The sequence below is a fragment of the Dendrobates tinctorius genome, unplaced genomic scaffold (assembly GCF_039654945.1).
Source record: "Dendrobates tinctorius isolate UK_male_01 unplaced genomic scaffold, ASM3965494v1 ptg000090l, whole genome shotgun sequence".
NCBI lineage: Eukaryota > Metazoa > Chordata > Amphibia > Anura > Dendrobatidae > Dendrobates > Dendrobates tinctorius.
In genome coordinates, this window is record NW_027361758.1 from 3,387,719 (window position 1) to 3,413,192 (window position 25,474).

General features: G+C 44.3%; 1 protein-coding gene across 1 annotated transcript in view; it reads left to right on the forward strand.

The window, feature by feature from the left end:
- Positions 1-18,722, forward strand: part of LRRC43 (leucine rich repeat containing 43) — a 72,435-nt gene extending 53,713 nt beyond the window's left edge. The window contains exons 9-12 of the mRNA XM_073586004.1: positions 2,861-2,968; positions 3,348-3,548; positions 6,772-6,862; positions 18,234-18,722. Coding sequence (XP_073442105.1) covers positions 2,861-2,968; positions 3,348-3,548; positions 6,772-6,862; positions 18,234-18,334 — 501 coding nt within the window. The 3' untranslated portion in view covers positions 18,335-18,722. The remainder of the gene's footprint in view (positions 1-2,860; positions 2,969-3,347; positions 3,549-6,771; positions 6,863-18,233) is intronic.
- The last annotated feature ends 6,752 nt before the right edge of the window (positions 18,723-25,474 follow it).

The window sequence follows — 25,474 nt, forward strand, 5'->3', positions numbered from 1 at the left end:
TTTCAGTTCTTCAATACAAAAAGTGAACCGCATATATAAGGCTGGTTTCACATTAGCGCTTTTGTGCGCAGCGCATCGTGTGCAATAGTAACGCATGCAAAAAAGGCATCATGCGTTTTTGCATGCATTTGCGTTTTTTAGGCGCTTTCGTTCTTTATGGGTAAACCCAGTGTCTACAATTTTACGACAAAAACGCTTGTTAATCAAAACGCAGGCATGTGTATTTCCATGCGCACGCCTGCGTTCCCATAGACTGTAATGCGTTTTTTGTCGCATTCCCTGCGCAAGCATGCACATGCGTTTTTTTGACAAATTTCGGCACACCCAAAAATGCAACATGTTGTGTCTGGAGTGCAAAGGCGCACACGACTAAAAAACGCATGCGCACGAAAACGCATACAGACGTGTGCAAACCCAAGACCATGCGCCCCCATGTTAAAGATAGGGGCGCATGGATGCACTGCAAACACTGCACACAAGAACACTAATGTGAAACAAGCCTTAGATAGACTCATTACAAACAGAGTGATCTATTTCAAGTGTTTATTTCTGTTAATGTTGAGGACTATGGCTTACAGCCAATGAAAACCCAAAAGTCATTATCTCAGTAAATTAGAATTCTTTATAACAGCTTGAAAAAAAGATTTTAAAATCTGAAATGTTGGCCTGCTGAAATGTATGTTCTGTAAATGCACTCAATACTTGGTCGGGGCTCTTTTGGCATCAATTACTGCATCAATGCGGTGTGGCATGGAGTCTATCAGCCTGTGGCACTGCTGAGGTGTTATGGAAGCCCAGGTTGCTTTGATAGCAGCCTGCAGCTCATCTGCATTCTTGGGTCTGGTGTCTCTCATCTTCCTCTTGACAATTAAGGTTAGGTGAGTTTGCTAGCCTATCAAGCACAGTGATACTCTTGTTTTTAAACCAGTAATTGGTACTTTTGGCAGTGTGGACAGGTGCCAAGTCCTGCTGGAGAATGAAATGTCATCTCCAAAAAGCTTGTCGGCAGAGGGAAACATGAAGTGCTCTGAAATTTCCTGGTAGATGGCTGCGCTGACTTTGGTCTTGATAAAAACCAGTGGACCTTCACCAGCAGATGACATGGCTTCCGAAACCATCATTGATTGTGGATACTTCACACTGGACCTTGGAAATCAAGGTCCCAGAGTCTGGAGGAAGAGTGGAGAGGCACACAATCCAAGCTGCTTGAGGTCTGGTGTGAAGTTTTCACAATCGGTGATGGTTTGGGGAGCCATGTCATCTGCTGCTGTAGGTCCATTTTGTTTTATCAAGACCAAAGTCAGCGCAGCTGTCTACCAGGAAATTTTAGAGCACTTCATGCTTCCCTCTACCGACAAGCTTTTTGGAGATGGACATTTCATTCTCCAGCAGGACTTGGCACCTGTCCACACTGCCAAAAGCAACAGTATCTCTGTGCTTGATTGGCCAGGAAACTCGCCTGACCTTAACCCCATAAAGAATCTATGGGGTATTGTTAAAAAGAAGATGAGAGACACCAGAACCAACAATGCAGATGAGCTGAAGGCTGCTATCAATGGAACCTGGGCTTCCATAACACCTCAGCAGTGCCACAGGCTGATCGTCTCCATGCCATACTGCATTGATGCAGTAATTAATGCCAAAGATTCCCCGACCAAGTATTGAGTGCATTTACTGAACATACATTTTAGTAGGCCAACATTTCAGATTTTAAAATCATTTTTTCAAGCTGGTGTTATAAAGTATTCTAATTTACTGAGATAATGACTTTTGGGTTTTCATTGGCTGTAAGCCATAATCATCAACATTAACAGAAATAAACACTTGAAATGATTCACTCTGTTTGTAATGACGTTATATAATGAGTTTTACTTTTGTATTGAAGAACTGAAATAAATTAAGCTTTTGATATTCTAATTTTGTGAGATGCACCTGTAATATGTGTTGCAAGTACACTGACATTTCTAAATCATTAATTTCACAACTGAATTCGGTCAGTAGGAATAAAAAATACATGACACAGATTCTGATCTTTGCTTTATAGAATTAGTATTGCAATTTTTCTGCCTATCCAGTAAAGCAATAAAATGATCCATTACTGCAGACCAAATAGTCAATGGCAATCAACAGGTATGCTGATGTTGTGGCAGACTTAATTTGATGAGATCCCCCCCATTTTAGAACTTCCTAGGCCTAGGAAGAAAAAACAACAACCCAGAATTCCCCACTTCAAAGGGTCATTTCACATAATCATGAAAGCAGGTGGAGACATACGTTTTCTTTTCATCTGATAAAACCGGTCCAATTATGCTAATTGGATTCTGATCACAGTTTGATCGGAGTGGGATATAGTTTTCATGGAGGTGGGGGAAAAAAGCTTCTCCATTATGTCTGTCCGTGAAAATCGGACAGCGCAAAGATATCATCCAAGTGCGGTCCCATTTTTTTTCACGGATCTTAGACATGAATTGACTAATGACATCTAATTATCGGAGGCAAATCGTGCATGCTGCATACGCGGTGTTACTACTGCTGAGGGACGCAATGGCTGCAATGAGATCTGTATTTACACGCTTAATGTTAATTTTCTATATCGGCCAACAATAACATTATGAGATAATTAACATAGAGAGAAAATGGGCTGCTGTATCACGTAAATTTATATTGCAGAGTTTTGGGTTTTTTTTAATGGAATTATTTTAGCAATATATATGAAACATTCTTGATAGGCCGGTTGCCATTTTATATTTGCCATTAAATAGCAAAAATGTTAGTGCAGACAAACACAATGCTAAAGGATCAATGAATTGTGTTAATTCTGTGGTATTGGTATTCATGCACAAATCCATCTTTCCATTAGACCCTCTCATGGCCCAAAGATCCAGAGGAGATTGCTGCAGTATCAAAACTTGACAAAAATGTTGGTGGAAAGGATAAGGAAAATGAGAGGGTCAAAAGTGGCTCCAGGGTAAGATTGGTTACAGTGTACTACTTCTTTAGCGCGAAACCTGTGGAAAAGCATAACCTTGCTGTCCTCATAGCCTATAATATATTTTTAGGGCACATCCCTGTTTTGGGGTACCTCCCATCAGAACACATGGATCAAGCTTTCAAATTCAGAATGCCAAAGTCTTTTTTTCATTACATGTTGAAGAGCGTCAGAGGGCTAGCATACACATAAAATAGTTGGCAGTCCTGCCAAAATCGAGAGGGTGAGCAGGTCGTGAGGGTTGTACCAATGTTTGTGGGTACTCAGAAATGTTGATCTGTAAATATCAGCAAAAAATTATAAAAAAAAAAAAAATGTTTTTGGATATCATTTTAGAACTATATTTATATTGTTATAGGGAAGTAAAACAGACGGAAAGAATAAGAAGAAAAAAGAATATCTAGTTGAGCTTCGTCATGATCCACCAATTGTGAAGACTCTTGGTTCAGCAGAAATGTCTTTAAAAAATCTGGTCTCTGGAGAGATGCAAACGTCTTCCATTTGTACCTTGGAGCCATTTAACAACAACAATGTAGATCAGCAGGATGCAAATAACAAGGTGATGCAATAGCAACATAACAGTAACCTACTATAATAGTTATAATGGAAATACCATACATTTTTCAATAATTTTACAGATAAAGTAAAAATGATAACATTCTAATGAATGTGTGCTAGTCATTCTGTTCACTACAGTCTTTATACCCAGTATGCTCTCGTAAACAGAAATTGTTGCCTGCGTTTAGCACAATGTACGGTTATTTCAGGTGGTTGCTTTAGCTTTGTTCGCCTTAATTACTAGAACTATGTTTCAGTACTTAGAGATCCCCAAAGTATAAAGTCGGTTATGGTTATATATTGTTTTTATATTGTCTTCTTCTATACACTTCTGAACGTAGAAATTGCAACACCAAGAAGGAAATGTCGTGGAGTTATGGAAATCACAGTTTGGGTAGACATTTTAATGAAAAACAAGTGATAAAAAAAAAATGGAAGTATGAGCACCAATCACAGAAATACACGCACTAACACTCCTTGACTGGTATCAACAAAGTTATTAATAGTTGACTGAAGAATGTTCTGCTGCGCTAAATGCACTTGAACACACAAATCATCAAAATCTGCTGCTGGAAGCTCCCTTTGCAATTTCCGACCAATCACATTCCAGATGTGCCTAATGGGAGACAAGTCCATAGATTCTTCCATGGTAGCACGTTTTCACCACTCACAGTAGCGCAAGCAACAGGAGGCCTGGTGTTATGTTGAATTACGGCTTCTGGAACACTTTAGAGAAATGGCCCTACCACTGCTTTCACAAACAAATCAATGTGCACCCTGATTAAAAGCTAAATGTGTCCAGCTACAGTAAATTATACTTCCCCACACCATAATCCCGGTAGGATTGATGTGATGTTCCATTGTGAATGGAACATCAGGTCCAGATGAATTACACCCCAGAGTACTGAAGGAGATAGCAGAAGAAATTTTTGAACCCCTCTCTATAATCTTTGAAAATTCTTGGAGAACAGGAGAAGTGCCAGAAGACTGGAGAAGAGCAAATGTTGTTCCTATCTTCAAAAAGGGGAAGAAGGTGGACCCAGGTAACTATAGGCCGGTGAGTCTGACTTCTATACCAGGAAAGATCTTTGAACAAATTATTAAACAACATGTATGTCAATACCTGGATAAGAATGAAGTGATTAAACAGAGTCAGCATGGGTTTGTAACTAATAAGTCATGTCAGACTAACTTAATTTCCTTCTATGACGGTATCACTGATTGGGTGGATCAAGGAAATGCTGTAGATATAGTATATCTTGACTTCAGCAAAGCATTTGACAAAGTCTCTCATACAATCCTTATTGAAAAAATGATTAAGTATGGAATGGACAAGGCAACTGTTAGGTGGATTCATAACTGGCTTAGTGATCGGACCCAAAGAGTGGTCGTAAATGGCTGCACATCCAGTTGGAAGAATGTCTCAAGTGGGGTACCACAGGGCTCTGTCCTGGGCCCTGTATTGTTCAACATCTTTATCAACGATTTAGATGAAGGAATTGAGGGTAAACTGATTAAATTTGCTGATGACACAAAGCTAGGAGGGATAGCTAATACTAGAGAAGAGAGAGAGAGGATTCAAAAAGATTTAAATAAACTGGAGAAGTGGGCAGCAACTAACAGAATGGTTTTTAACAGGGAGAAATGCAAAGTACTACATCTGGGCAATAAAAATGGAAAAAACATATATAGAATGGGAGGAATAGGGCTAAGTGACAGCACATGTGAAAAAGACTTGGGTATACTAATAGATCACAGACTGAATATGAGTCAACAGTGTGATGCAGCAGCAAAAAAGGCAAATGCAATTCTAGGATGTATTAACAGAAGCATACAGTCTAGATCACGTGAAGTCATTATTTCCCTCTACTCCTCTTTGGTCAGACCTCATCTGGAATATTGTGTCCAGTTTTGGGCACCACATTTTAAAAAAGACATCAACAAACTGGAGCAAGTTCAGAAAAGAGTGACCAGAATGGTGACCGGTCTGCAAACCCTGTCTTATGAGGAAAGGTTGCAGGATTTGGGAATGTTTAGTTTGCAAAAGAGAAGACTGAGAGGAGACTTAATAGCTGTCTACAAATATCTAAAGGGCTGTCACATTGTAGAAGGATCAACTTTATTCTCATTTGCACAAGGAAAGACTAGAAGCAATGGGATGAAACTGAATGGGAGGAGACACAGATTAGATATTAGAAAAAACTTTTTGACAGTTAGAGTGATCAATGAGTGGAACAGGCTGCCACGAGAAGTGGTGAGTTCTCCTTCAATGGAAGTCTTCAAACAGAGGCTGGACAGACATCTGACTGGGATGATTTAGCGAATCCTGCTTTGAGCAGGGGGTTGGACCAGATGGCCCAGGAGGTCCCTTCCAACTCTACGATTCTATGATTCTATGAATGCCTCTTCACTGAGTTGCCCACGTGGTCTCCAGGTCAATCTCAATCAATAATTGGGTCCAAGACAAATATAGGACTGATTTCTGTAGAGGACAGACCTTCATTCCAGCTTCCATTACTCCATTTCAACCTCCGGTCTCCATCTGGATACCACGTGGGCAATGCCATGAAGAGGCCTTCAGAAGAGAACATCACAATGGCCCTAATCACAGGATTATGGTGGGGGTGGAAAATGTACAATATTTTGGACCCATTTAATCTTCATTACAGGTACAATAACAGTTCAGCATTACATTGAATTGTTTGGGGAACCATCAGTAGAGCCATTTCTACAATATGTCCCTGAAGCCATTATTCAACAAGACCATTTCAGTAATCATGTTGCTCGTACTAATGAAGGCAGTCTGCATGGTCTAAATGTGCTACCTTGGCTTGTGACATCTCTGGACATGTATCTCATCATGCACATCTGGGACGTCAATGGTCGGCAATTGCAAAGGGAGCAGCCAGCAGTGGATCTTGATGATTTGTGCACGCAAGTGCATTCAGCGTTGCAGAACATTGATAGCCTCATTGATAACATGGCAAAGCATGTATTTCTGCACGTGGTGCTCATACTCAATACTGAATAAGTAGAGATTTTTTTTTTTTTAAAGGTTTCCATTTTTTATTCATTTGCATATTAACATGTCAATCAATCCCATGATTTCCATAACTTCACGACTTTTCCCCACTTTTCCCCACTTTTCCTTCTTGGGGTTGCAATTTCAATGTTGAGGAGTGTACTTAACCATAATTGTGAAGCCAACTATGATTTTATTTCAGATCCATCAAAACAGCAACAAAACCAAGGAGCGTAAGGAGAAAAGTAGTAAAGAAAATGCAGAATCTCCTAAGGCACCTCGCTTTTCATCAGGTAACCTTTGACTCATTTTACATTTTCTTTTTATGGGAAAAACCTGAAATCATATCTGTTTAAAAATACACTACTCAGCATTGAAATTGCAACACCATGAAGTAAAAGTCGTGGACTTGTGAAAATCACAGGATGGACAGACATGTTAAATATATGCAAATTATGAAAATGGAAACAAAATTTTCAAAACACTTCAATTTATTCAGTACCAAGTACAAATACTACATGCAGAAATAAACACACTTACACTCCTTGTCATGCTATCAATGAGGTTATTAATGGTTGTCGGTGGAATTGTTCTGCTACGATGAATGCACTTTGGCAGGCAAAACATCAAGATCCTCTGCTGGCAGCTCTCTTTGTAATTGCTGATTAATGACTTTCCAGATGTGCTCAATGGGAGACAATTTTTGAGATTCTGTAGGCCATGGTTGCATGTTTAGAACATGCAGGCTGATCAAATTAGATAAAGCATCATGTTGTCTGATATTATGTTGAAAAATTTTTCCTTGAAAACTTTCACGTTACCTCATGAAGGCCTCAACATGGCATGGCCTATGTGATCTCCAGACCAATCTTCTGGTATCAATGTTTCAAAGACAAAATCAGCACTCATTGCTGAAGAGGATAGCTTGCATTTTTATCTTTCTATGCATTATAAGAACCTTTGAGAGCGGTCGCGTGAGATCAATTGCACACCTTCTAACCATCTGTTTTCTCCTATTATCTATTGTGAAAATTACTAATTTGGGGCAAAAACATTTTTGTGAAAAAAATTCAAATTTTCAATATGACAACCTACTGTTGTTAAATTCTGTGTAATACCTGTGGGTTAAAAATGCTCACTGTGCCTCTTGATAAAATCCTTGAGGGGTGTAGTTTCCAAAATGGGGACATTGTTGGGAGTTTCTTCTGTTTAGGCACCTTAGGGGTGCTGCAAATGTGACATGATGCCAACCTTTTATTTCAGCCAAATTTGTGTTCCAAAATTCAAATATTGCCCCTTCTAATCTCTGCCATTTGTCCAAACATAACTTTTTGACAACATGTGGGGTCCACTATTTGGCATTACCTCTTGGAAAACTTAGAAATTTGGGGCTAAAGCAACATCTTTGTGAAAGAAATTAAAAGCTTCAATATGACGATCTAATGTTATCAAATTCTTTCGTTTGTTGGGCGTTGTTTTCAAAATGGGGTAACTTGGGGAGGGGGGTGTTCTGCTGTTTTGGTGCCACAGGGGTCATGCAAATGTGGCATAGTTCCCACAATTTATTTCTGTCAAATTTGTGTTCCAAAATTCAAGTGGTGCTCGATCCCTTCCAAGCCCAGTCGTTTATCCAGAGGTTTTTGACCACATGTGGGGTATCCGCTCACTCAGAAGAAACTGGGTAACAAATTTTGGGGTCCATTTTGATCGCATATGCCATCATGCTGCAGCGCAGGGGCCGGCACCTGCCTGCAGAAGGGGTTTTTTCCCCCCAAGATATACAGTATATAATAATCATTATGTAAATTAGGGTGCAGGTCACTGAGTGATCAGTGACCTGTCAGAAGCCATACACATGAATACCTAATTAGAGCACCACATGAAGACACCCCCCACACACAGGCCGCCCCAGAGCACGAGAGCACAAGCATATCATTAACTCAAAACTGAAAATAATACCTTAGAATAGAACTGGACCAAGGTATGACAGATGAACCTCCAAGCTATACATAAATGGACACAAAGGGTAAAAGTATAAAACTGTTACCAGAAATGCACTGAGACCAGAACCCAACACGCGTTTCGCTTTGGAAAGCTTTATCCAGGGGGTTAAGTAGTGTTTAGGAAACCATTAGTGACCCCATTAGGGCTTGCGTCCGAACTCCCTGTAAAATGGGATTCGGACATGTGCGCTGACTGGGCCATAGGCTATAAGGGTGCTGACAGGGCAAAAGTAACATAGGTTAGCAAGGCCGAAAAAAGGGGTTTGTCCATTCAGTTCAGCCTATATTCCATCAGAATAAATTCCCAGATCTACATCCTTCTAAAAAAAACTAATACTGTAAGATAGAATATTGTTATGCTCCAGGAAGACATCCAGGCTTCTCTTGAACCCCTCGACTGAGTTTGTCATTACCACCTCCTGAGGCAAGGAATTCAAGAATTTAACTGCGTTAATAGTAAAGAATCCTCTTCTATGTTGGTAGAAAAACCTTCTCTCCTCCAGATGCAGAGAATGCCCCCTTGTGACCCATCACCTTCCTTGATATAAACAGATCCTCAGAGAGATATTTGTAATGTCCCTTTATATACTTATACATGCTTATTAGATCGCCCCTCAGTCGTCTTTTTTCTAGACTAAATAATCCTAATTTTGCTAATCTCTATGGGTATTGTAGTTCCCCCATCCCCTTTATTAATTTTGTTGCCCTCCTTTGTACTCGCTCTAGTTCCATTATATCCTTCCTGAGCACCGGTGCCCGAAACTGTACACAATACTCCATGCACGGTCTAACCAGGGATTTGTACAGAGGCAGTATTATGCTCTCATCATGTGTATCCAGACCTCTTTTAATGCACCTCATGATCCTGTTTGCCTTGGCAGCCGCTGCCTGGCACTGGCTGCTCCAGGTAAGTTTATCATTAACTAGGATCCCCAAGTCCTTCTTCATGTCATATTTACCCAGTGGTTTCCCGTTCAGTGTGTAATGGTGATATTGATTCCTTCTTCCCATGTGTATAACCTTACATTTATCAATGTTAAAGATCGATCTGTAGCAGAATACTATCTTCTCTTGTATTGACTGCTTTATATAGTTTTGTGTCATCTGCAAATATTGATATTTTACTGTGTAAACCTTCTACCAGATAGTTAATAAATATGTTGAAGAGAATAGGTCCCAATACTGACCCCTGCGGTACCCCCAATGGTCACAGCGACCCAATTAGAGAACATACCATTTCTCCAGTCACCTTCCACGAGTCACCTTGGAGGATGTCTCCCCGCCCTAATGGGGGACAGGAAACACAAAGAGGTTAAATAACCCACCCCTTCCTGCTACCTCCAGTGTTTTTCCTGTCCCCCAGTGGGGCATGAAGAGTTTACACAAGGGGCTGCCGTGGCCAGCGAGCGGAGCTCCAAGGTACTTACAGAGCTGGGCAGCCGAGGTCGGCGGGTTCGCCTCTCCTCCTCCATGTTGCTGCTCCCGTCTCCACCTCCCGGTGCGACTTGAGACTTGTCCGCCCCTCCCGCGCCCTCTGGGGTAAAGCGGGGCGGTACAGTGCGGCCGGGGTCCTCCTGCTAGCTCCCCGGCTTCCTCCTTCCTCCCACGCTGCTGTACCAGGGTCTGTGTGCGTCGGAGGGGGCGGGGCTCCCAACCGGAAGTGACGTCAGCGCGAACTTCCGGTTCGTGTCCTCCGGCGTTTCCCGGGATGGAGATCACGCCGGGCACCCGGGTGATGCAATGGCAGCTGGGGTCGGGCGCAGGTTCCCCCCTTGGACCAGGAGGAAGGAGGAGCACGAAATGCTGAAAGCTGCAACGCCCATATAATCAGGCCACAGATTCCAGGTAAGACTGTTGTGAGCTCATCTGTTCATTCACCTTTTGTGTCCGAGGATGTCCCTCTTCTGGTGAAGGAAGGTAGTGAGGCTGATGAAAGAAACCAAACACCTGATCAGGTGGATTGTGACTGGGTAACGGGGACTTTCAGACTGGAAATAAGGCAGCCGACGCCCTTCTGAGTGGCTGGTGATTTCTCTGCTGGATTCTTGAGACCAGTCTGATTCTTGCTTCCCAAAGATAAGTTTTTGCTCTGCTATTGAACTTATTAGTTTTGGTTTTGTTTTCCTTGTTTTCTGAGTTCAGCCATCCCCGGCTGGGGGTGTGCTGGATTCTTTTTCCTTGATCAGTGTTCTCTTTTGCTCTGCTTTCAGAATATTCTGAGTGCTGATATAGGGTTTGAAGTCTAGTAACTTCAGGGTCCTTTTTGCTTATCAGTTGTGTTGGTAATATTTTTAGCAGGGTTTTCTCGGATTGCAGACAGCAGCTTTTCTGTCCTGTCCTTTTTAGTTAGCTTGGGCCCCATAATTTGCTCAACCTATCTTTCTATCTGTGTTAGTGTTTTCATCTTGCTTCACCGTCATTATATGTTGGGGGCTGCCTATTGCTTTGGGGTCTGCTCTGGGGCAGTCAGTTTTTCCCTTTTCTCTCTTTAGGCTTATGTAGATCTCCGGCTGTGACGAGGTGTCTAAGATCACCGTAGGAACACTCCACGGCTACTGCTAGATGTGTGATAGGATTAGGGGTCTGCAATCCGCTAGTTTCCAACCTCTCTGATTTTCTGGGCTGAGCTTGTTTTGTTTTTTCCTCCTCGGTGACTCAATCATAACATAAGACGCAGTGTGTCTGTACGGTGACTGGTGCCGACATGGACGGTGACAAACCCTCGACAGCTGCATCTTTGGAGCCCAGCGTTCCTCCTCCTACTGTGAGTAGCAGGGCCGGTCCCTTAACTGTCAAACTTTGGTGGCACGGGTCTGAGCAGGCCTTCTCTCTCCTTGCAGGAAGAAAAGGCCTCTGCCCCAATAAATCCCCGCAAGTGTTGTATCTGTGGTGCCAGGTTTCCTTCTGATTATAAAAAGAAGCTATGCCAACCTTGTATGGCAGAACATTCTGTGCACCAAACAGCCCTCCCTGTTTGACAGCATTAAAACTCTCATTAAGCAGGAGGTTCAGACCTCCATGGCTGCCCAGACCCCGGTGACCCAGGGCCCTCCCCCAAAAAAGAGGTAAAGGGTACCTACAGAAGCCGATTCAGATTTGGGAGAAGTCCGTACCTCAGGGTCAGAGGACATTTGGGAAAATTAGGGCTCCGCATCCACCTCCAAACACAACGCAAAAAAGTACTATTTCTCCTCTGAGGATATGGAGGAGCTGGTCTCCATGGTGAGAAATGCCATGGGGGTTGAGGAGGAGGAGTGGGGGTTGAGGAGGAGGAGGTGAAGCTCTCAGTCCAAGACGAGATGTTTGGGGGGCTGAAACCCAGAGGTAGGAATGGTTTTCCAGTGCACGAAAACATCCAAAATCTGATAGTTCATGAGTGGTCCTCCCCTGAGAAAGCACTTGGTGTACCCTCAGAACTAAAAAAGCGCTTTCCCATTGAGGGTGACAACTCTATTTGGGAAATCCCTAAAATAGACGTTCAGGTCTCCGAAATGACTAAAAAGACGTCCCTTCCTTTCGAGGACTCTTCCCAGTTGAAGGATCCAATGGATCGCAAAATAGAAAGTCACCTTAAAAAATCCTGGGAAGCATCTACGAATTTGTTCAAAGCAAATGTAGCCTCCACTTGCGTTGCCAGATCGTTATTCTTCTGGCTTCGTATGTTAGAGGAACACCTTTCGGGGGGTACTCCCAGAGAAGAAATCTTAGATTCCCTTCCCCTCCTCCAAAAAGCAACAGGCTTTTTAGCCGATGCTTCGGGAGAGACGGTACAGGTAGCAGCAAGGTCCTTAGTCCTTTCAAATTCGGCTAGAAGGGCTCTCTGGCTTAAGTCATGGGGAGGTGACAGCCCCTCTAAGACAAAACTCTGTGCCATCCCCTTCCTTCCATCCATCCTCGAGAAGGCTGCAGACAAAAAGAAATCGCTACCCGAGTAGAGAGTCGCCAAGAGACGGTTTTTTCGTTCCCACGAGAGCAGTCCTCCCAGAAGGAGTTCAGAGGGAAAGGCAAGACTGGACGATGGAGCTACCCAAAGGGGGGTACAGGGAAGAACATCCTTGTCCCTCAGCAACAGCAACCCCCGGGCAAACAGTGACTCCCCGGTGGGGGGTCGACTCACTCAGTTTTTCGCCCAATGGCAGGCCACGACCTCGAACCAGTGGATCCTGCACACTATACAGTTTGAACTGAAACTGGAGTTCGACCACCCCCCCCACCACTGTTTGAGTCACCCCTGCACAGTCCCCAAGTCTCCAGATTCTACTTCTCCAGATAGAAGATCTATTACGGGAAGGAGTAATTTCATACGTACCACAACAGGAAATAGGCAGAGGACATTACTCCCGCCTATTGCTGGTGAAGAAGCCCTCCGGAAAGTACAGGCTTATCAAACACCTGAAACCCTTGAATTGCTTCATCAGATACCGGAGGTTCAAGATGGAGTCAGTAAAATCGGCAATCCCTCTTATTGGGCAGGGCTGGCTGATGGCTACGATAGACCTAAGGGACGCGTATTACCATGTCCCAATTCATCCGGATCACAGGAAGTTCCTGAGGTTCGCGGTCTCCCATGACCAGGGGATCAGCAATCTCCAGTTCAACGCTCTCCCATTTGGTGTAACCCCAGCACCAAGAGTATTTACGAAAATTATGAGGGAGGCAGTCATTGCTATCCATCTTCAGGGAATATGCATTGTCCCATAATTAGACGACCTGCTTGTTGTCGCTCCATCGATATCCCGACTGAACCAGGATGTATCAAAGACCCTGCAGATCCTCGAATCCCTAGGTTGGATCCCGAATCTCCAGAAATCGGACCTTCATCCTTCCCCCAAGGAAAATATTCCTGGGGATCCTCCTGGACTTGGAAAAAAGAACATCCTTTCTTCCAGCGGAATGTCAATTAGACCTTCGCCAGAGAATTACCCGATTCAGAGAACAAAGAACACCAACTTTGAGGGACGCCATGACTATCCTGGGGTCCCTGACATCGTGTATTCAAGCGGTGTCTTGGGAACAGGCACATACGCGAATCCTCCAAACATATGTCCTGATAAACTCACGGAAGTATCAAAGCAATCTGTCAAGGAGGATTCCACTTCCAGGACACGTAAAACCGGCCCTCTTGTGGTGGCTGAATTACCGAAACCTGAGGTGGGGGAAAAAGCTGGGACCAGCTTCCCCTAAAGATACTGTGTACCGACACCAGTCTGAGAGGTTGGGGAGCCGTGGTGGGGGAGTCTTACTTCCAGGGACGATTGTCCCAGAATGTAAGAGCCGGATCGTCGAATCTAAGGGAACTGACGGCTGTGGAGGAAGCACTAAAGGCCACATCATCCCTTATCCAGAACCATCACGTCCGCATATACTACGACAATGTAACCACGGTAGCATACCTCAGACACCAGGGGGGTATGAAATATGCCAGCCTGAAGACCGTGGCAACAAGAATTTCTCTGGGTGGAAAATCACCTATTATCCATCTCTGCGGTACACCTGAAAGGGTTGGAAAACGTCCAGGCGGACTTCCTAAGCAGGAAAGAAGTCCATCCAGGAGAGTGGTGTCTGAATCAAGAGTAAATCAAGAGGTCTTCCAGTCTCAGTATCTGCCCTTAGTATCTGCCTACACTTTCACTTTTGATTCTTTTACTATTGATATAGTTGAAAAACGGTTTTGGATTAATTTTACTCTTAGCAATGTGATTCTCTGTTTCCTTTTTGGCAGTTTTGTTTTTTTTAGATAGTTTTTTTTCTCCCTATAGTTTTTTAGAGCTTAAACGGTGCCATTCTGCTTTAGTAGATTAAATGCTTTCTTTTTACTGTTAATTGCCCCTCTTACTTCTTTGTTTAGCCACATTGGATTTTTCCTATTTCTTGTCCTTTTATTCCCACAAGGTATAAACCGCTTACAGTGTCTATAGGAAGTTCTTAAACATTTCCCATTTATTATCTGTATTCTTATTTCTGAGGACATTGTCGCAGTCAACGAGATTAAGGGCATCTCTAAGCTGGTCAAACTTTGCCTTCCTAACGTTGTATTTTAGTGACTCCCTGACATGTCCCCCTTGCGAAAGATAAGCGAAACTGTACAACATTGTGCTCTGCCATGCATCACTTTTGGTCTTATACACCTACTGGAGACTGACAACTACTACTACTAATAATCTTTATTTATATAGCGCCAACATATTCCACAGCGCATTACAGTTTAACAGTTTCAAACACAACAGTCATAAGTAATAACATTAACAATACAATAATTAAAGCAAAATAAGAAGAACTTGCTCGTGAGAGCTTACAATCTACAACTAGATGCAGTCTACTACATCTGGGTCCAGTAGGCGTATGCACCCGAAAACTATGCACGGCAGAGTGCACGTTTGCTCTATTGGCACTATTATAGTCTGTGGCCCTCTCGACGCATATGTTCGAATCTCATTGCGGGGGGTTTAGGATGTAAGCCCTAACAAGTCCACTGAACGGGTGCCTAAAGGCAATGTGAAAGCACACTAATTCAATGCTCCTTGTTAGGGCAAGCATACAATAATTTCCTGCTTTTACAGTAGCTTACTGGGGTGGGCCTGCTACGGGGTCCCAGGAGGCAAGGCGCTGCTGCAGGAAGCTGTTAGCGGTGGCAGGAGTAGGGCGATGCTGCAGGCCCCGGAGTGGGAGGAGGGAGTGTTTGACAGTGCAAGGCTGTGGAAGGCTCCGGGGACTCCTGACATTTCTGAAAGCCTGGACACCACCGCAGCCTCGCACTACCGAACGCCCCCTCCTTCAGCCCGGGGCCCGCAGTATCGCCCAAATTCTGCCACTTCTGCCACCATCCTCCTGCAGCAGTGACCCTGCTTCCTGGGACTCCGCTCCCATCACGGGTAAGTTACATTTGGATTATAAGACCCACCACCATTTCCCAAAAAATTTTTGGGTAAAAAGTGTGACTCATTATCTGAACAATGCGGTACTTACCATCCACCACTGTCTTCTTCTGTTATCAGCACCACTCCGGTCGTCTTCTGCTGGTTGTGTCCTGCTGGATCGCTACAGTGTCTGCAGGGAAATCCAAATGTCATTATTCATTGTAAGGTTATGATCCTACTACCAGTATTTGGTCAGTATTTCACATCAGTATTTGTAAGCCAAATCAGGAGTGGGTGATAAATACAGAAGTGGCGACGTGTTTCTATTATACTTTTCCTCTGATTGTCCCTCTCCTGGTTTTGCCTTACAAACACTGATGTAAAATACTGACCGTATGAATGTGGCCTAACTCTGACAGTCCGTACAAAGCTCTCATAGACGGGCTTTGAGAGACTTCCAGTCAGTAAGGAGTTGTGGTCATACGATGGCAGATCTCGACCGGCGTCGGGGAAAGCCAAAAATGGGCCCCTAGTATTTTACTAGAGGAAGGGAACAGATTTTAATCATACCACTTCAGTGGTGAAATAAAAAAAACAAAAAAAAACGGAGTGGTGCTTTAAGCTGTTGTATGACCGTACTGTTCATAACATAATTAGATAAGCCTAAAACTGTCTCCAAACCATAACTTTAAAGGATGTCATTTTATGATTAGTAATTTAAAACTTCACTGTTCCTAAAAGCTAAAAAAAAAGTAAATTCCCACAATCCTATCTGTGTTGAGAATTGTGCTGACATGACATCTCTACTGCTGGCTGCTTTGCCTCTTGTGCTGTAAAACATTTTTCAGGGCTAATCTATGATATTGGTTCTGGTAGTAAAAATGGATCGAGTATGTTCCAAAACAGCATAATGGTTGCAGAAATTTCTGTCACTGTCCCATTCTTAATGAAGCTCGCAGAAAACCTTACGTGTGATGGAGACACAATCCCATAAGCTGTACAAAGTACATTTTCAGTAGCAGAAATTCCTGCAGTAAATCCACCACGTCGGTCTATAGTAAAAAGCTTCGGTGTATCCACCTTTTGCACAGATTTTTTTTTTTGTTATTTTGCTTTCCAAATGCAAAGTTATGCAACTTTCTAAATAGTTCTTATTAAAAAAAAAAATGTTCTATTTTGCGGTTGTAGAATGTCTGTAATTCTTGTTTTTTTCTCATTGAGTGATTGCTTATTTATTACAAATCTGTCAGAGCTTCTCCTTAGTTGTGATGGCTTTCTCTGGGTTGCACACGGATCTACAGTGTTGAAAGGGGACCAAGTGTCTACAGTTTCAGGGAGGGCAGAGACCATATTCTATAAGGATAAAAGCTCTTGAATATATAAAGGCAGAATAGAAGCCGTGCTAATATCAGCTAATGAACACAAAACTATTCAGGCTACACACAGACCTTAAATCCAGATTGTATTACTAGAAGATTCCAACAGTACACAAATCTGGAAATTGATGGGGCTGCAAACTGCACATTAGGGGGTCTGAAGTGAATGAAGAAATTAAGACTTCAGACGGAAAATGTATTAAATAAGGATAAACACAAAAATGTAAAATATTTTTTTATATCAAAGGTGCTTATGGCCTGCAAGTGTCAAGCTACCGGTACTTCTTCATTAAAAGATAATGGCAGAAACATTACTTGTATTATTTTATCTGCAGAAATGGTGCTCATTTTATTAGATATGTTATTATTAAAAAAATGGCACACAGATACATTATATGCGAAATTTAGCATTCTATATATTCGCTTCGTAGCACTTCACTTAAATATAACCCTCCAAACAAAATGTTAGTATTATATTTTAGGCTCACGCAAACATCAGTGACTTTTCTTGAATGCAAAATTACAGTCCAGTTTATATCGGTGTTTTGGATCGGATTTTCATCAGTGTTCGGTCAGTGTGTCCGTTTTTACCTTCATTATTTCATCAGTTTTTCTTGCCAACAAAAAAAAGTGATGGAGGTTTCTCAAACAAAGAAGCCAGAAATACGGACAACACTAGGATGCAACTAGAATGGCGTCAGTGTGCTGTCTGAGTTCTTCACTGAACCCATAGATTTGTCAAACATGGACATGAGTACAGCCGCATAGACTATAAGGCTCTGTGCACACGCTGCGGATTCACCTGCGGGGTTTTCCGCGCGGAACCACAGGTAACGTGACCTGCGGTTTTCCTGCGGTTTTGCCCTGCGGTTTCACACCTCTACTATGTTAAAGGTATGAAACCGCAGCGGAATCTGCCGAAACAATTGACATACTGCGGTTTATAAACCGCAGAAAAACCGCGCGGAAAAAGTGTGAGCACAGCGGTTTTTAAAACCCATAGGGTAACATGGTTCTGTACCATGTCTGCGGAACTGCTGCAGTTCCGCAGGGCCAAAAACGCTGCGGAACCGCAGCAGAATCCGCAGCGTGTGCGCATAGCCTACTGGGTACTTGTTCTATTCGTGAAAACAAGGATAGAAGATTTTCGTAAAACACAGACCTCTGACTGAGACCTTACCTGCATTTAATAATGTCTTAGTGTTACCCTTCACATTTTGTGAACATTTCTGAACTGTGCAATTTATTGCATTTGTAAATCTTTACCCATGGTCCTCACATAGTAGTAAAAAGAAGAAATGCAATGTCAGATAATTTCTGCTTAAATCTTTTTGACCATTATGGCTTCAGTTGCTCAGTATTTGGAGCCCATTCCCCTGTGTTATGTTGTTGTTACTTGTCATCAAGTTTTCTTTTTGTGTTAAACAGGGAAAGGAAAACGAAAAGATGCCGAAATAAAACCAAGAGAAGAGTCCCCTCCCCCGACTGTCGCACTAGCTGTAGAGATTTCCATCCAGCTCGTGTGCTAAGAGATGTTTGCCGTCTCCCAGCAATGTGGCTACTGACAACAGATGCTTATTTACCGTGGCACAGCGCCTATGTTAATGCATTTCAGTTGCATGATGTGCACAAAAGTCAACAAGTCTATACCTTTTCTTACTCTCGAAACCACATACCGTGCCACAATGTATTTGTAGATTTGTGTCACAACTACTTTATTTGCTTTATTGTAGATTCAACTACTGATCATTAATATTTCTATTTTGGAAGGCAAACTAAGAAATATGGTCAAATGCATAACAGGTCTTACGGGCTACCAGAATACATATTGCCATATTGCTAGTTTTGGAAAAAGATCCCCTTATTCATTGAATGGGGTTGGATTCATTGTGTCATCACCAGAAACAGATATATAGCCGGAGCACAGGAGGCCCAGAAGGAAGGGGGGGCCACTGACAACTAGGGATGGTGCACCTGAACTCTGTGCCATATAATGTACATGGCCATGGAAAGTAACCTGAAGATTGCCGGGCAGGTTGAATGGGGCAGAGCTTAGCATGCCGCTAAGGCTTCACCATCAGCCAGAGCTTGGGAACTTATGAATGAAGTTTATTGTTGATGAGCTCTGGAAATATTCCTAGTAGGGTGTATGACTTAATTATGATGTGGTTTGGACAGTAATAATTGTGCACATGATATATGTGTTTGTGATTGCCCAATGGATATGTTTAAGATGTATCTTGCACTTCTTAGACATGTGGCTGTGATTGTGAGATGTGTCTCATGAATGTGCTGTGCTTATGTGATGTGTCATGAATGTGCTGTGCTTGTGTGAAGCTTCTGATCTGTGTCCTGTGCACATGTGTAGTGCTGATATGTGCACTATACTCATGTGTGACATATATAATGTGTTTGTTATGCTCGCTGTGCTGTATCTAATCTGTGTGGTGTGCTAGTGTCAAATGTCTAATGTATATCCTTTTCTCCCTCACCCATGACAGCACCACGGAGAGAGGGGGTCCGCCCATCAAGGACAGGAACCTACAGACAAAAGAGCGGCACCTCTCCTCCGCCCCCAGTTGGGTTCCTGTCCTTGACGGGTGAACCACGGCAGCAGGAGCGCAGCACTTACCGGGGTGAAGATCCGGGACCGTCCCGTCCGCGGTCAGACAGCGGGGAGGCCCCTGTCGCGGCGGGGTCGGTTGCCGAAGCCGCCACCGCTGCAGCTGAGGGGCTGTCCAGGGTGAGCGGGCGGGGAGGACCGGGCCGCCGCTCCGGGTGGAGTAGGGGCCGGGGGACGCCGGTATAGGGGCAGCGCCGGGTACAGAGGTGTACCAAGATAGCGCTGCCCCGGAAATAGAAGGAGGAACTTCCGGGTCCCCGCGGTCGGCGCATGCGCAGTGCGCACTCCCCGGGGAGGCAGCGGTGCAGGCCGGGAAAACAGGTGACGCCAGGGCGGCCTATTCAAATTTGGAACGCTGAAGCAGCCTCGGGGCTGGAAGCGTTCAGGCATGATGGATAGCGACCAGCATGAGGAGCTACAGCAGCCTAAGAAGCAGGAACATAGGCAGCATCACCAGCACCGCCAAAAGGATAAAGACGGACGGGAGAGCCGGTCCAGTAGTCACTCCACGCAGCAATCAACTGCAAGGAGCAAGTCACCTGCCGTGGATCGCCCAGTGAGGGATTTGGATCCACTTCCAGAACCGGTACCTGCAACCGCGCATGGGGGGGTAAGTGGATCTTCGTGAATGTTCCCCATTGTAATAGACTTCTTTCCCTTATCAGGGAAAGAAGAGAGAAAAAACCAAGAACAGGGAATGCCCCACCTGTAGGAAGCCATTACCAACGCCCTGGGAGAAAAAAATTATGTGACTCCTGTATACAGGAGGTCCTCGGCGGTGAAACCCTGGATCATGCCGCAGACCTAAGGGCGGTAATCCGCGCAGAAATTCAGAGTGCCCTTTCATCCAAAAAACGGGAAAGGAAAGGAAGGAAGGGGGACGTGGTAATAGAGTCCCAATCAGAGAGCTTATCGTCAGGGGAAGTCACCTCCCATACTGTAAACACCGACTCGTCATCCTCCGAAGAGGAGACGGAAGGTCGTCATTGTTTCCCCCTGGACGAAGTGGATGCCTTAGTAAAAGCGGTAAGATCCACTATGGGGGTGGAAGACCCCCGGACTGATAGATCAGTTCAGGACATTATGTTCGGAGGACTGGGTCAAAAGAAACGGAGGGTATTTCCGTTAAATAAGAACGTCCAAGGCCTCATAGATAAAGAATGGGAAAAACCGGATAGGAAAAACTCTACAGTTCCTTCCATCAAAAGGAAGTACCCATTTGATGAGGAGGCATCCACATCGTGGGATAAAGCCCCCAAACTAGACGTGGCGGTAGCCAAAGCTTCAAGAAGGTTTGCGCTCCCCTTTGAAGATATGGGTACCCTGAAAGACCCATTAGATAAAAAAGCGGATACCCTACTTAAGGGCACCTGGGAATCAGCAGGGGGAAACATCAGGCCGGCGGTAGCGGCAACCTGTACCTCCAGAGCTCTTATGGTATGGATAGACCAATTGGAGAGACAGATAAGGGAAGGGGTTCCCAGAGATAAAATCCTGGAATCCATGCCAATGATAAGAGGGGCGGCAGCCTTCCTGGCCGACCCTTCGGCTGATTCGATAAGATTGTCATCCAAAACGGCAGCCTTGTCGAATGCAGCTAGAAGAGCTTTGTGGTTAAAATGTTGGCCTGGGGATCTCCAGACAAAAATGAAGTTATGCGCCATTCCCTGTGAAGGAAAATTCCTCTTCGGGGAAACTTTGGATGACATCCTCGAAAAGGCAGGCGACAAAAAGAAAGGCTTCCCAAACCTAGGACCAGTGAGCGCCACGGGCTTTAAACGGTCCTTTCGGAACAAAAAGTTCTTTCAGAGGAGACCCCCGAGAGACCAAAAATGGGAAGACAGAAGAAGGGACAGGGGGTTCTTCTTCGGTAACTCGTCCCGGGATAAAAAACCCGCCAAGTGATTGTGGGCCCAGGGTGGGAGGGAGACTAAGTTTTTTTCCTCCCAGCCTGGGAGAAAATATCCAACAATCCCTGGCTGATAAATCTTATAAGATCAGGATTAAGGATAAGCTTTTATTCTCTCCCGCCGCAAAAATATATAATTACCCCGATAAGGTCGTCAAAAAACGAACAAGACGCCCTCGAAAAGGAGGTCCTAAGTATGTTGGACAAAAAAGTCCTACAGGAGGTTCCCCCACAGGAGAGAGGCAGGGGGTTCTACTCGCCTCTCTTCCTAGTAACCAAACCAGACGGCACCTTCCGCACCATCATAAATTTAAAAAGACTGAATTGCTATATCAAGAACGAAAAATTCAAGATGGAGTCGATCAAATCGACCATCAAAATTCTCTTTCCGCAATGCTTTATGGTGGTCTTGGACCTCAGCGATGCCTACTACCATGTCCCCATTCACAAAGAATCCAGGCAATACCTCAGGCTAGCGGTCTTGATAGCAGGAGAAATAAGAGAATTCCAATACAGGGCCCTGCCATTTGGGATCTCAGTGGCTCCACGGGTCTTTACGAAATTGGTGGCAGAGATGATGGCTCACATAAGAGAACAGGATGTTCTGATAGTGCCATATTTGGACGACTTTTTAATAGCGAGCAACTCAGGCCACAAATGCACAGAACAGAGGGACAGAGTGATGAGCACTCTAAAAAACCTCAGGTGGCTTCTGAACATGAAAAAGTCAAGGCTGGAACCAAGGAGAGTCCAGGAGTTCCTAGGCCTGACACTGGATTCAAACATCCAAGTGTGTTACTTGCCAAATCACAAAAGGGACAGAATCATTCATATGGTACAAAAAGCAAGGCAAAACCCTTCTATGACACTAAGACGAGCAATGTCTCTGTTAGGGTCCCTCTCTGCATGCTTGCCGGCGGTTCAGTGGGCACAAATACACATGAGGGATCTGCAGTGGGATGTCCTGACCAACCAGTGGGCTTTAGGAGACCACTTGGAACATCATATTACGCTAGATTCAAAAACTATTCATTCCCTAGCCTGGTGGGAGGACAAAAACAACTTGTCCAAAGGGATTCCCTGGGAGGCCAAGATCACACATGTAATTACCACCGACGCCAGTCCCGTGGGATGGGGAGCACACATGGGCATCAGTGTGGCTCAAGGAGGATGGAGAGGTCAAGAACTAAAAGCCTCCTCGAATCAAAAAGAACTGCTAGCAGTAAATTATGCCTTGAGTCACTTTTTGCCAGCATTAAAGGGCCATCATGTCCGGATATTCTCGGACAACCGAGTAACAGTGGCCTATATAAACCACCAGGGGGGAACCAGGTCCAGAACGCTAATGGAGGCATCCTCCGAGATATTCAGGTTAGCCGAAGAAAACTTACTGTCCCTATCGGCGCTACACATACGGGGAGTAGAGAACCAGACAGCAGACTTTCTGAGCCGTACCCAACTACATCAAGGGGAGTGGGCTCTAAATCAGTCCGTTTTTCAGAAAATTGTGGAAATGTGGGGAACCCCAGACATAGACTTATTTGCAGACCACAAAAACAAAAAAGTGGAAGCATTCTGTTCTCTAAATCCCAAAGGGAATCCTCGGACCCTGGACGCATTTATGCTCCCATGGACACGGGGACTACTGTATGCCTTCCCACCGACCATTCTCCTCCCGGCGGTGATAAGGAAAGTCAGGGAAGAGGGGGCTCGGGTAATACTTATAGCCCCTTTCTGGCCAAAAAGAACATGGTTTTCATGGCTCAGAATAATGTCAGTAACCGACCCCTGGGTTCTACCAGATCTCCCCGACCTTCTATCGCAGGGTCCTGTGCTACACCCCCAAGCAGTGAACCTCCATTTAACAGCATGGAATTTGAAAGGTCACTGCTGAGGGAGAAAGGATTTTCAGAAAATCTAATTTCCACGTTGCAAAAAAGTAGAAAACCTATTACAACCAGAGCCTATGGTAGAACCTGGAGGAAATTCCTATCCAGTTCGGGGGCAAAGGTTCAGAATGGAATACAAATGGATAAAACCCTGACAGTTCCGTACTCGGCACAGAACAGGTAGCCACGCCCCAGTTTTCTTCCTTAGGCCTGTTTCACACTTCCGTTTTTGTGTCCGCCAAACGGATCCGTTTCCGTTTTTTTGACGGAAACTGATGCAGACGGATCCGTTTTTAAAAAAACGGATCCGTTTTTTTGACGGATCCGCGGTAACCACTAATGTAAGTCTATGGGACAAAAAAACCGGATCCTGCAAAAAAATGGCGGATCCGTTTTTTTACGGAAACCAACGGATTTTGACGGATTTGAAAAAACGGAAGTGTGAAACAGGCTTTACACTCGTGTGAAATACTCCATTTAATTACACAGGGGTTTTGTTTGTGTGTGTGTTTTATAAGTGCTTTAATCTGTTTGTCCAAATTTATCTTAAGTATAATCGTTCAATATAATCGGAGATTGTTTGTGTCGCAGTGTAAGGAGGTGGCAGGTCCCCTCAGTTGCGCCCTCTCCTCTCGCCGTGTGACACCCCGTGCACCTTCTGTATAATAAGTTATGCATCACCATACGTTGTCTATTGTGTAATGTATGTGCTTGTTATGCCATGTAATGTAGTGTAGGCAGGGACAGAAACAGTTAACTGGTGGCAGGGCTGGCTCCAGGTTTTTGAGGGCCCCGGGCGAAAGTCTCAGTGGGCCCCCCCTTTAACACATACCACGATTCATGCCGTATGGCATCCGTGGTGCTGGCCAAAAAACGGACTTGTCTCCGTGTGGATCACACGGACACGCATGTGATCTCCACGGACATGCTCTGTGGCAAAACACGTTCATTTGATGGAGGCTATTGATTAGTAGTGTACATATGAAGGAAAGATGAGAAAGAAAGGAAGAACAGAGAGAGAAAGAAAGAACAGAGCGAAAGAAAGAGGGGAAAGAACAGAGAGAAAGAAAGAGGGGAAAGAAAGAACAGAGAAAGAGAGTAAGAACACAGAGAAAGAAAGGAAGAACAGAGAGAGAGAGAAAAAAGAACATAGAGAAATAAAGAAAGATCAGAGAGAAAAAGAGTGGCCGGAAAAAAAAAGAGAGAAAAAAAGAAAGAGGAGAAAGAAAGAACAGAGAGGTAGAGTGAGAAAAAGAAATAAAGAAAGAGGGGAAAGAAAGAAAGAAAGAACAGAGAGAAAGAAAAGAGAGAAAGGGAGGAAAGAAAGTGCAGAGAGAGAAAAAGAGCAGAAAGAAAGAGGGAAAAGAAAGAAAGATCAGAGGGAAATAAAGAGCCGAGAGAAAGAGGGGAAAGAAAGACCAGAGAGAGAGAGAAAAAGAACAGAGAAAGAAAGCGTGGACAGAAAAAAAGAGCAGAGAGTAAAAGAAAAAAAGAGGGGAAAAAAGAACAAAGAGGAAGAAAGAACGAACAGAGAGCGAGAAAGAAAGATGGCAAAAAAAGAACAGAGAGAAAGAGAGAAAGAAAGAGGGGAAAGAAAGAGAACAGAGAAATAAAGAGGGGAAAGAAAGAGAACAGAGAGAGAGAAAGGGAAAAAAAATAGATTTGAGAGAAAGAACAGAGAGAAAGAGAGATTCTATAGAGATACCATAGCAGCCCGGCTCCCATTGTAGTGCCCACTTGAGCCACCCGATGCAGGACATATCATGATCCGCTCACATGGCCGACATCCCCGAGTCTAAGGCGATCCCGCTGTTGAAGGACACAATGATGGATCTGAATCATTACCTGAAGTGCCTCCATGGTTCCGTCACAATCTCCTCCCAAAATTACCTCATTTCCGGTCAATTTCCAACACGACACTTCCGGTAGAAAGTCACGTGCGAGTTTTAAAATACTCCTCGGGGCTCCACCGTGTACTCCTGTGGCCGTGGGAAAAGTAAACTCCCGGCTGGGGCAGTCTCTCTCTCTCAAAATCGGGACTGTCCAGCTGGACCTGGGATGGTTGAGAGGTATGAATGCTCCCCACCATACACCTCGTACACCATGGCTCTGCTCGGTACACTTCCTGCTCTGCTCCCCACACCTTTTACACACACGGCTCCACTCCGTACACACGCTGCTCTGCTCCCCACACCTCCGCTCCCCACACCTCGTACACACGCGGCTCCGCTCCCCACACCTCGTACAC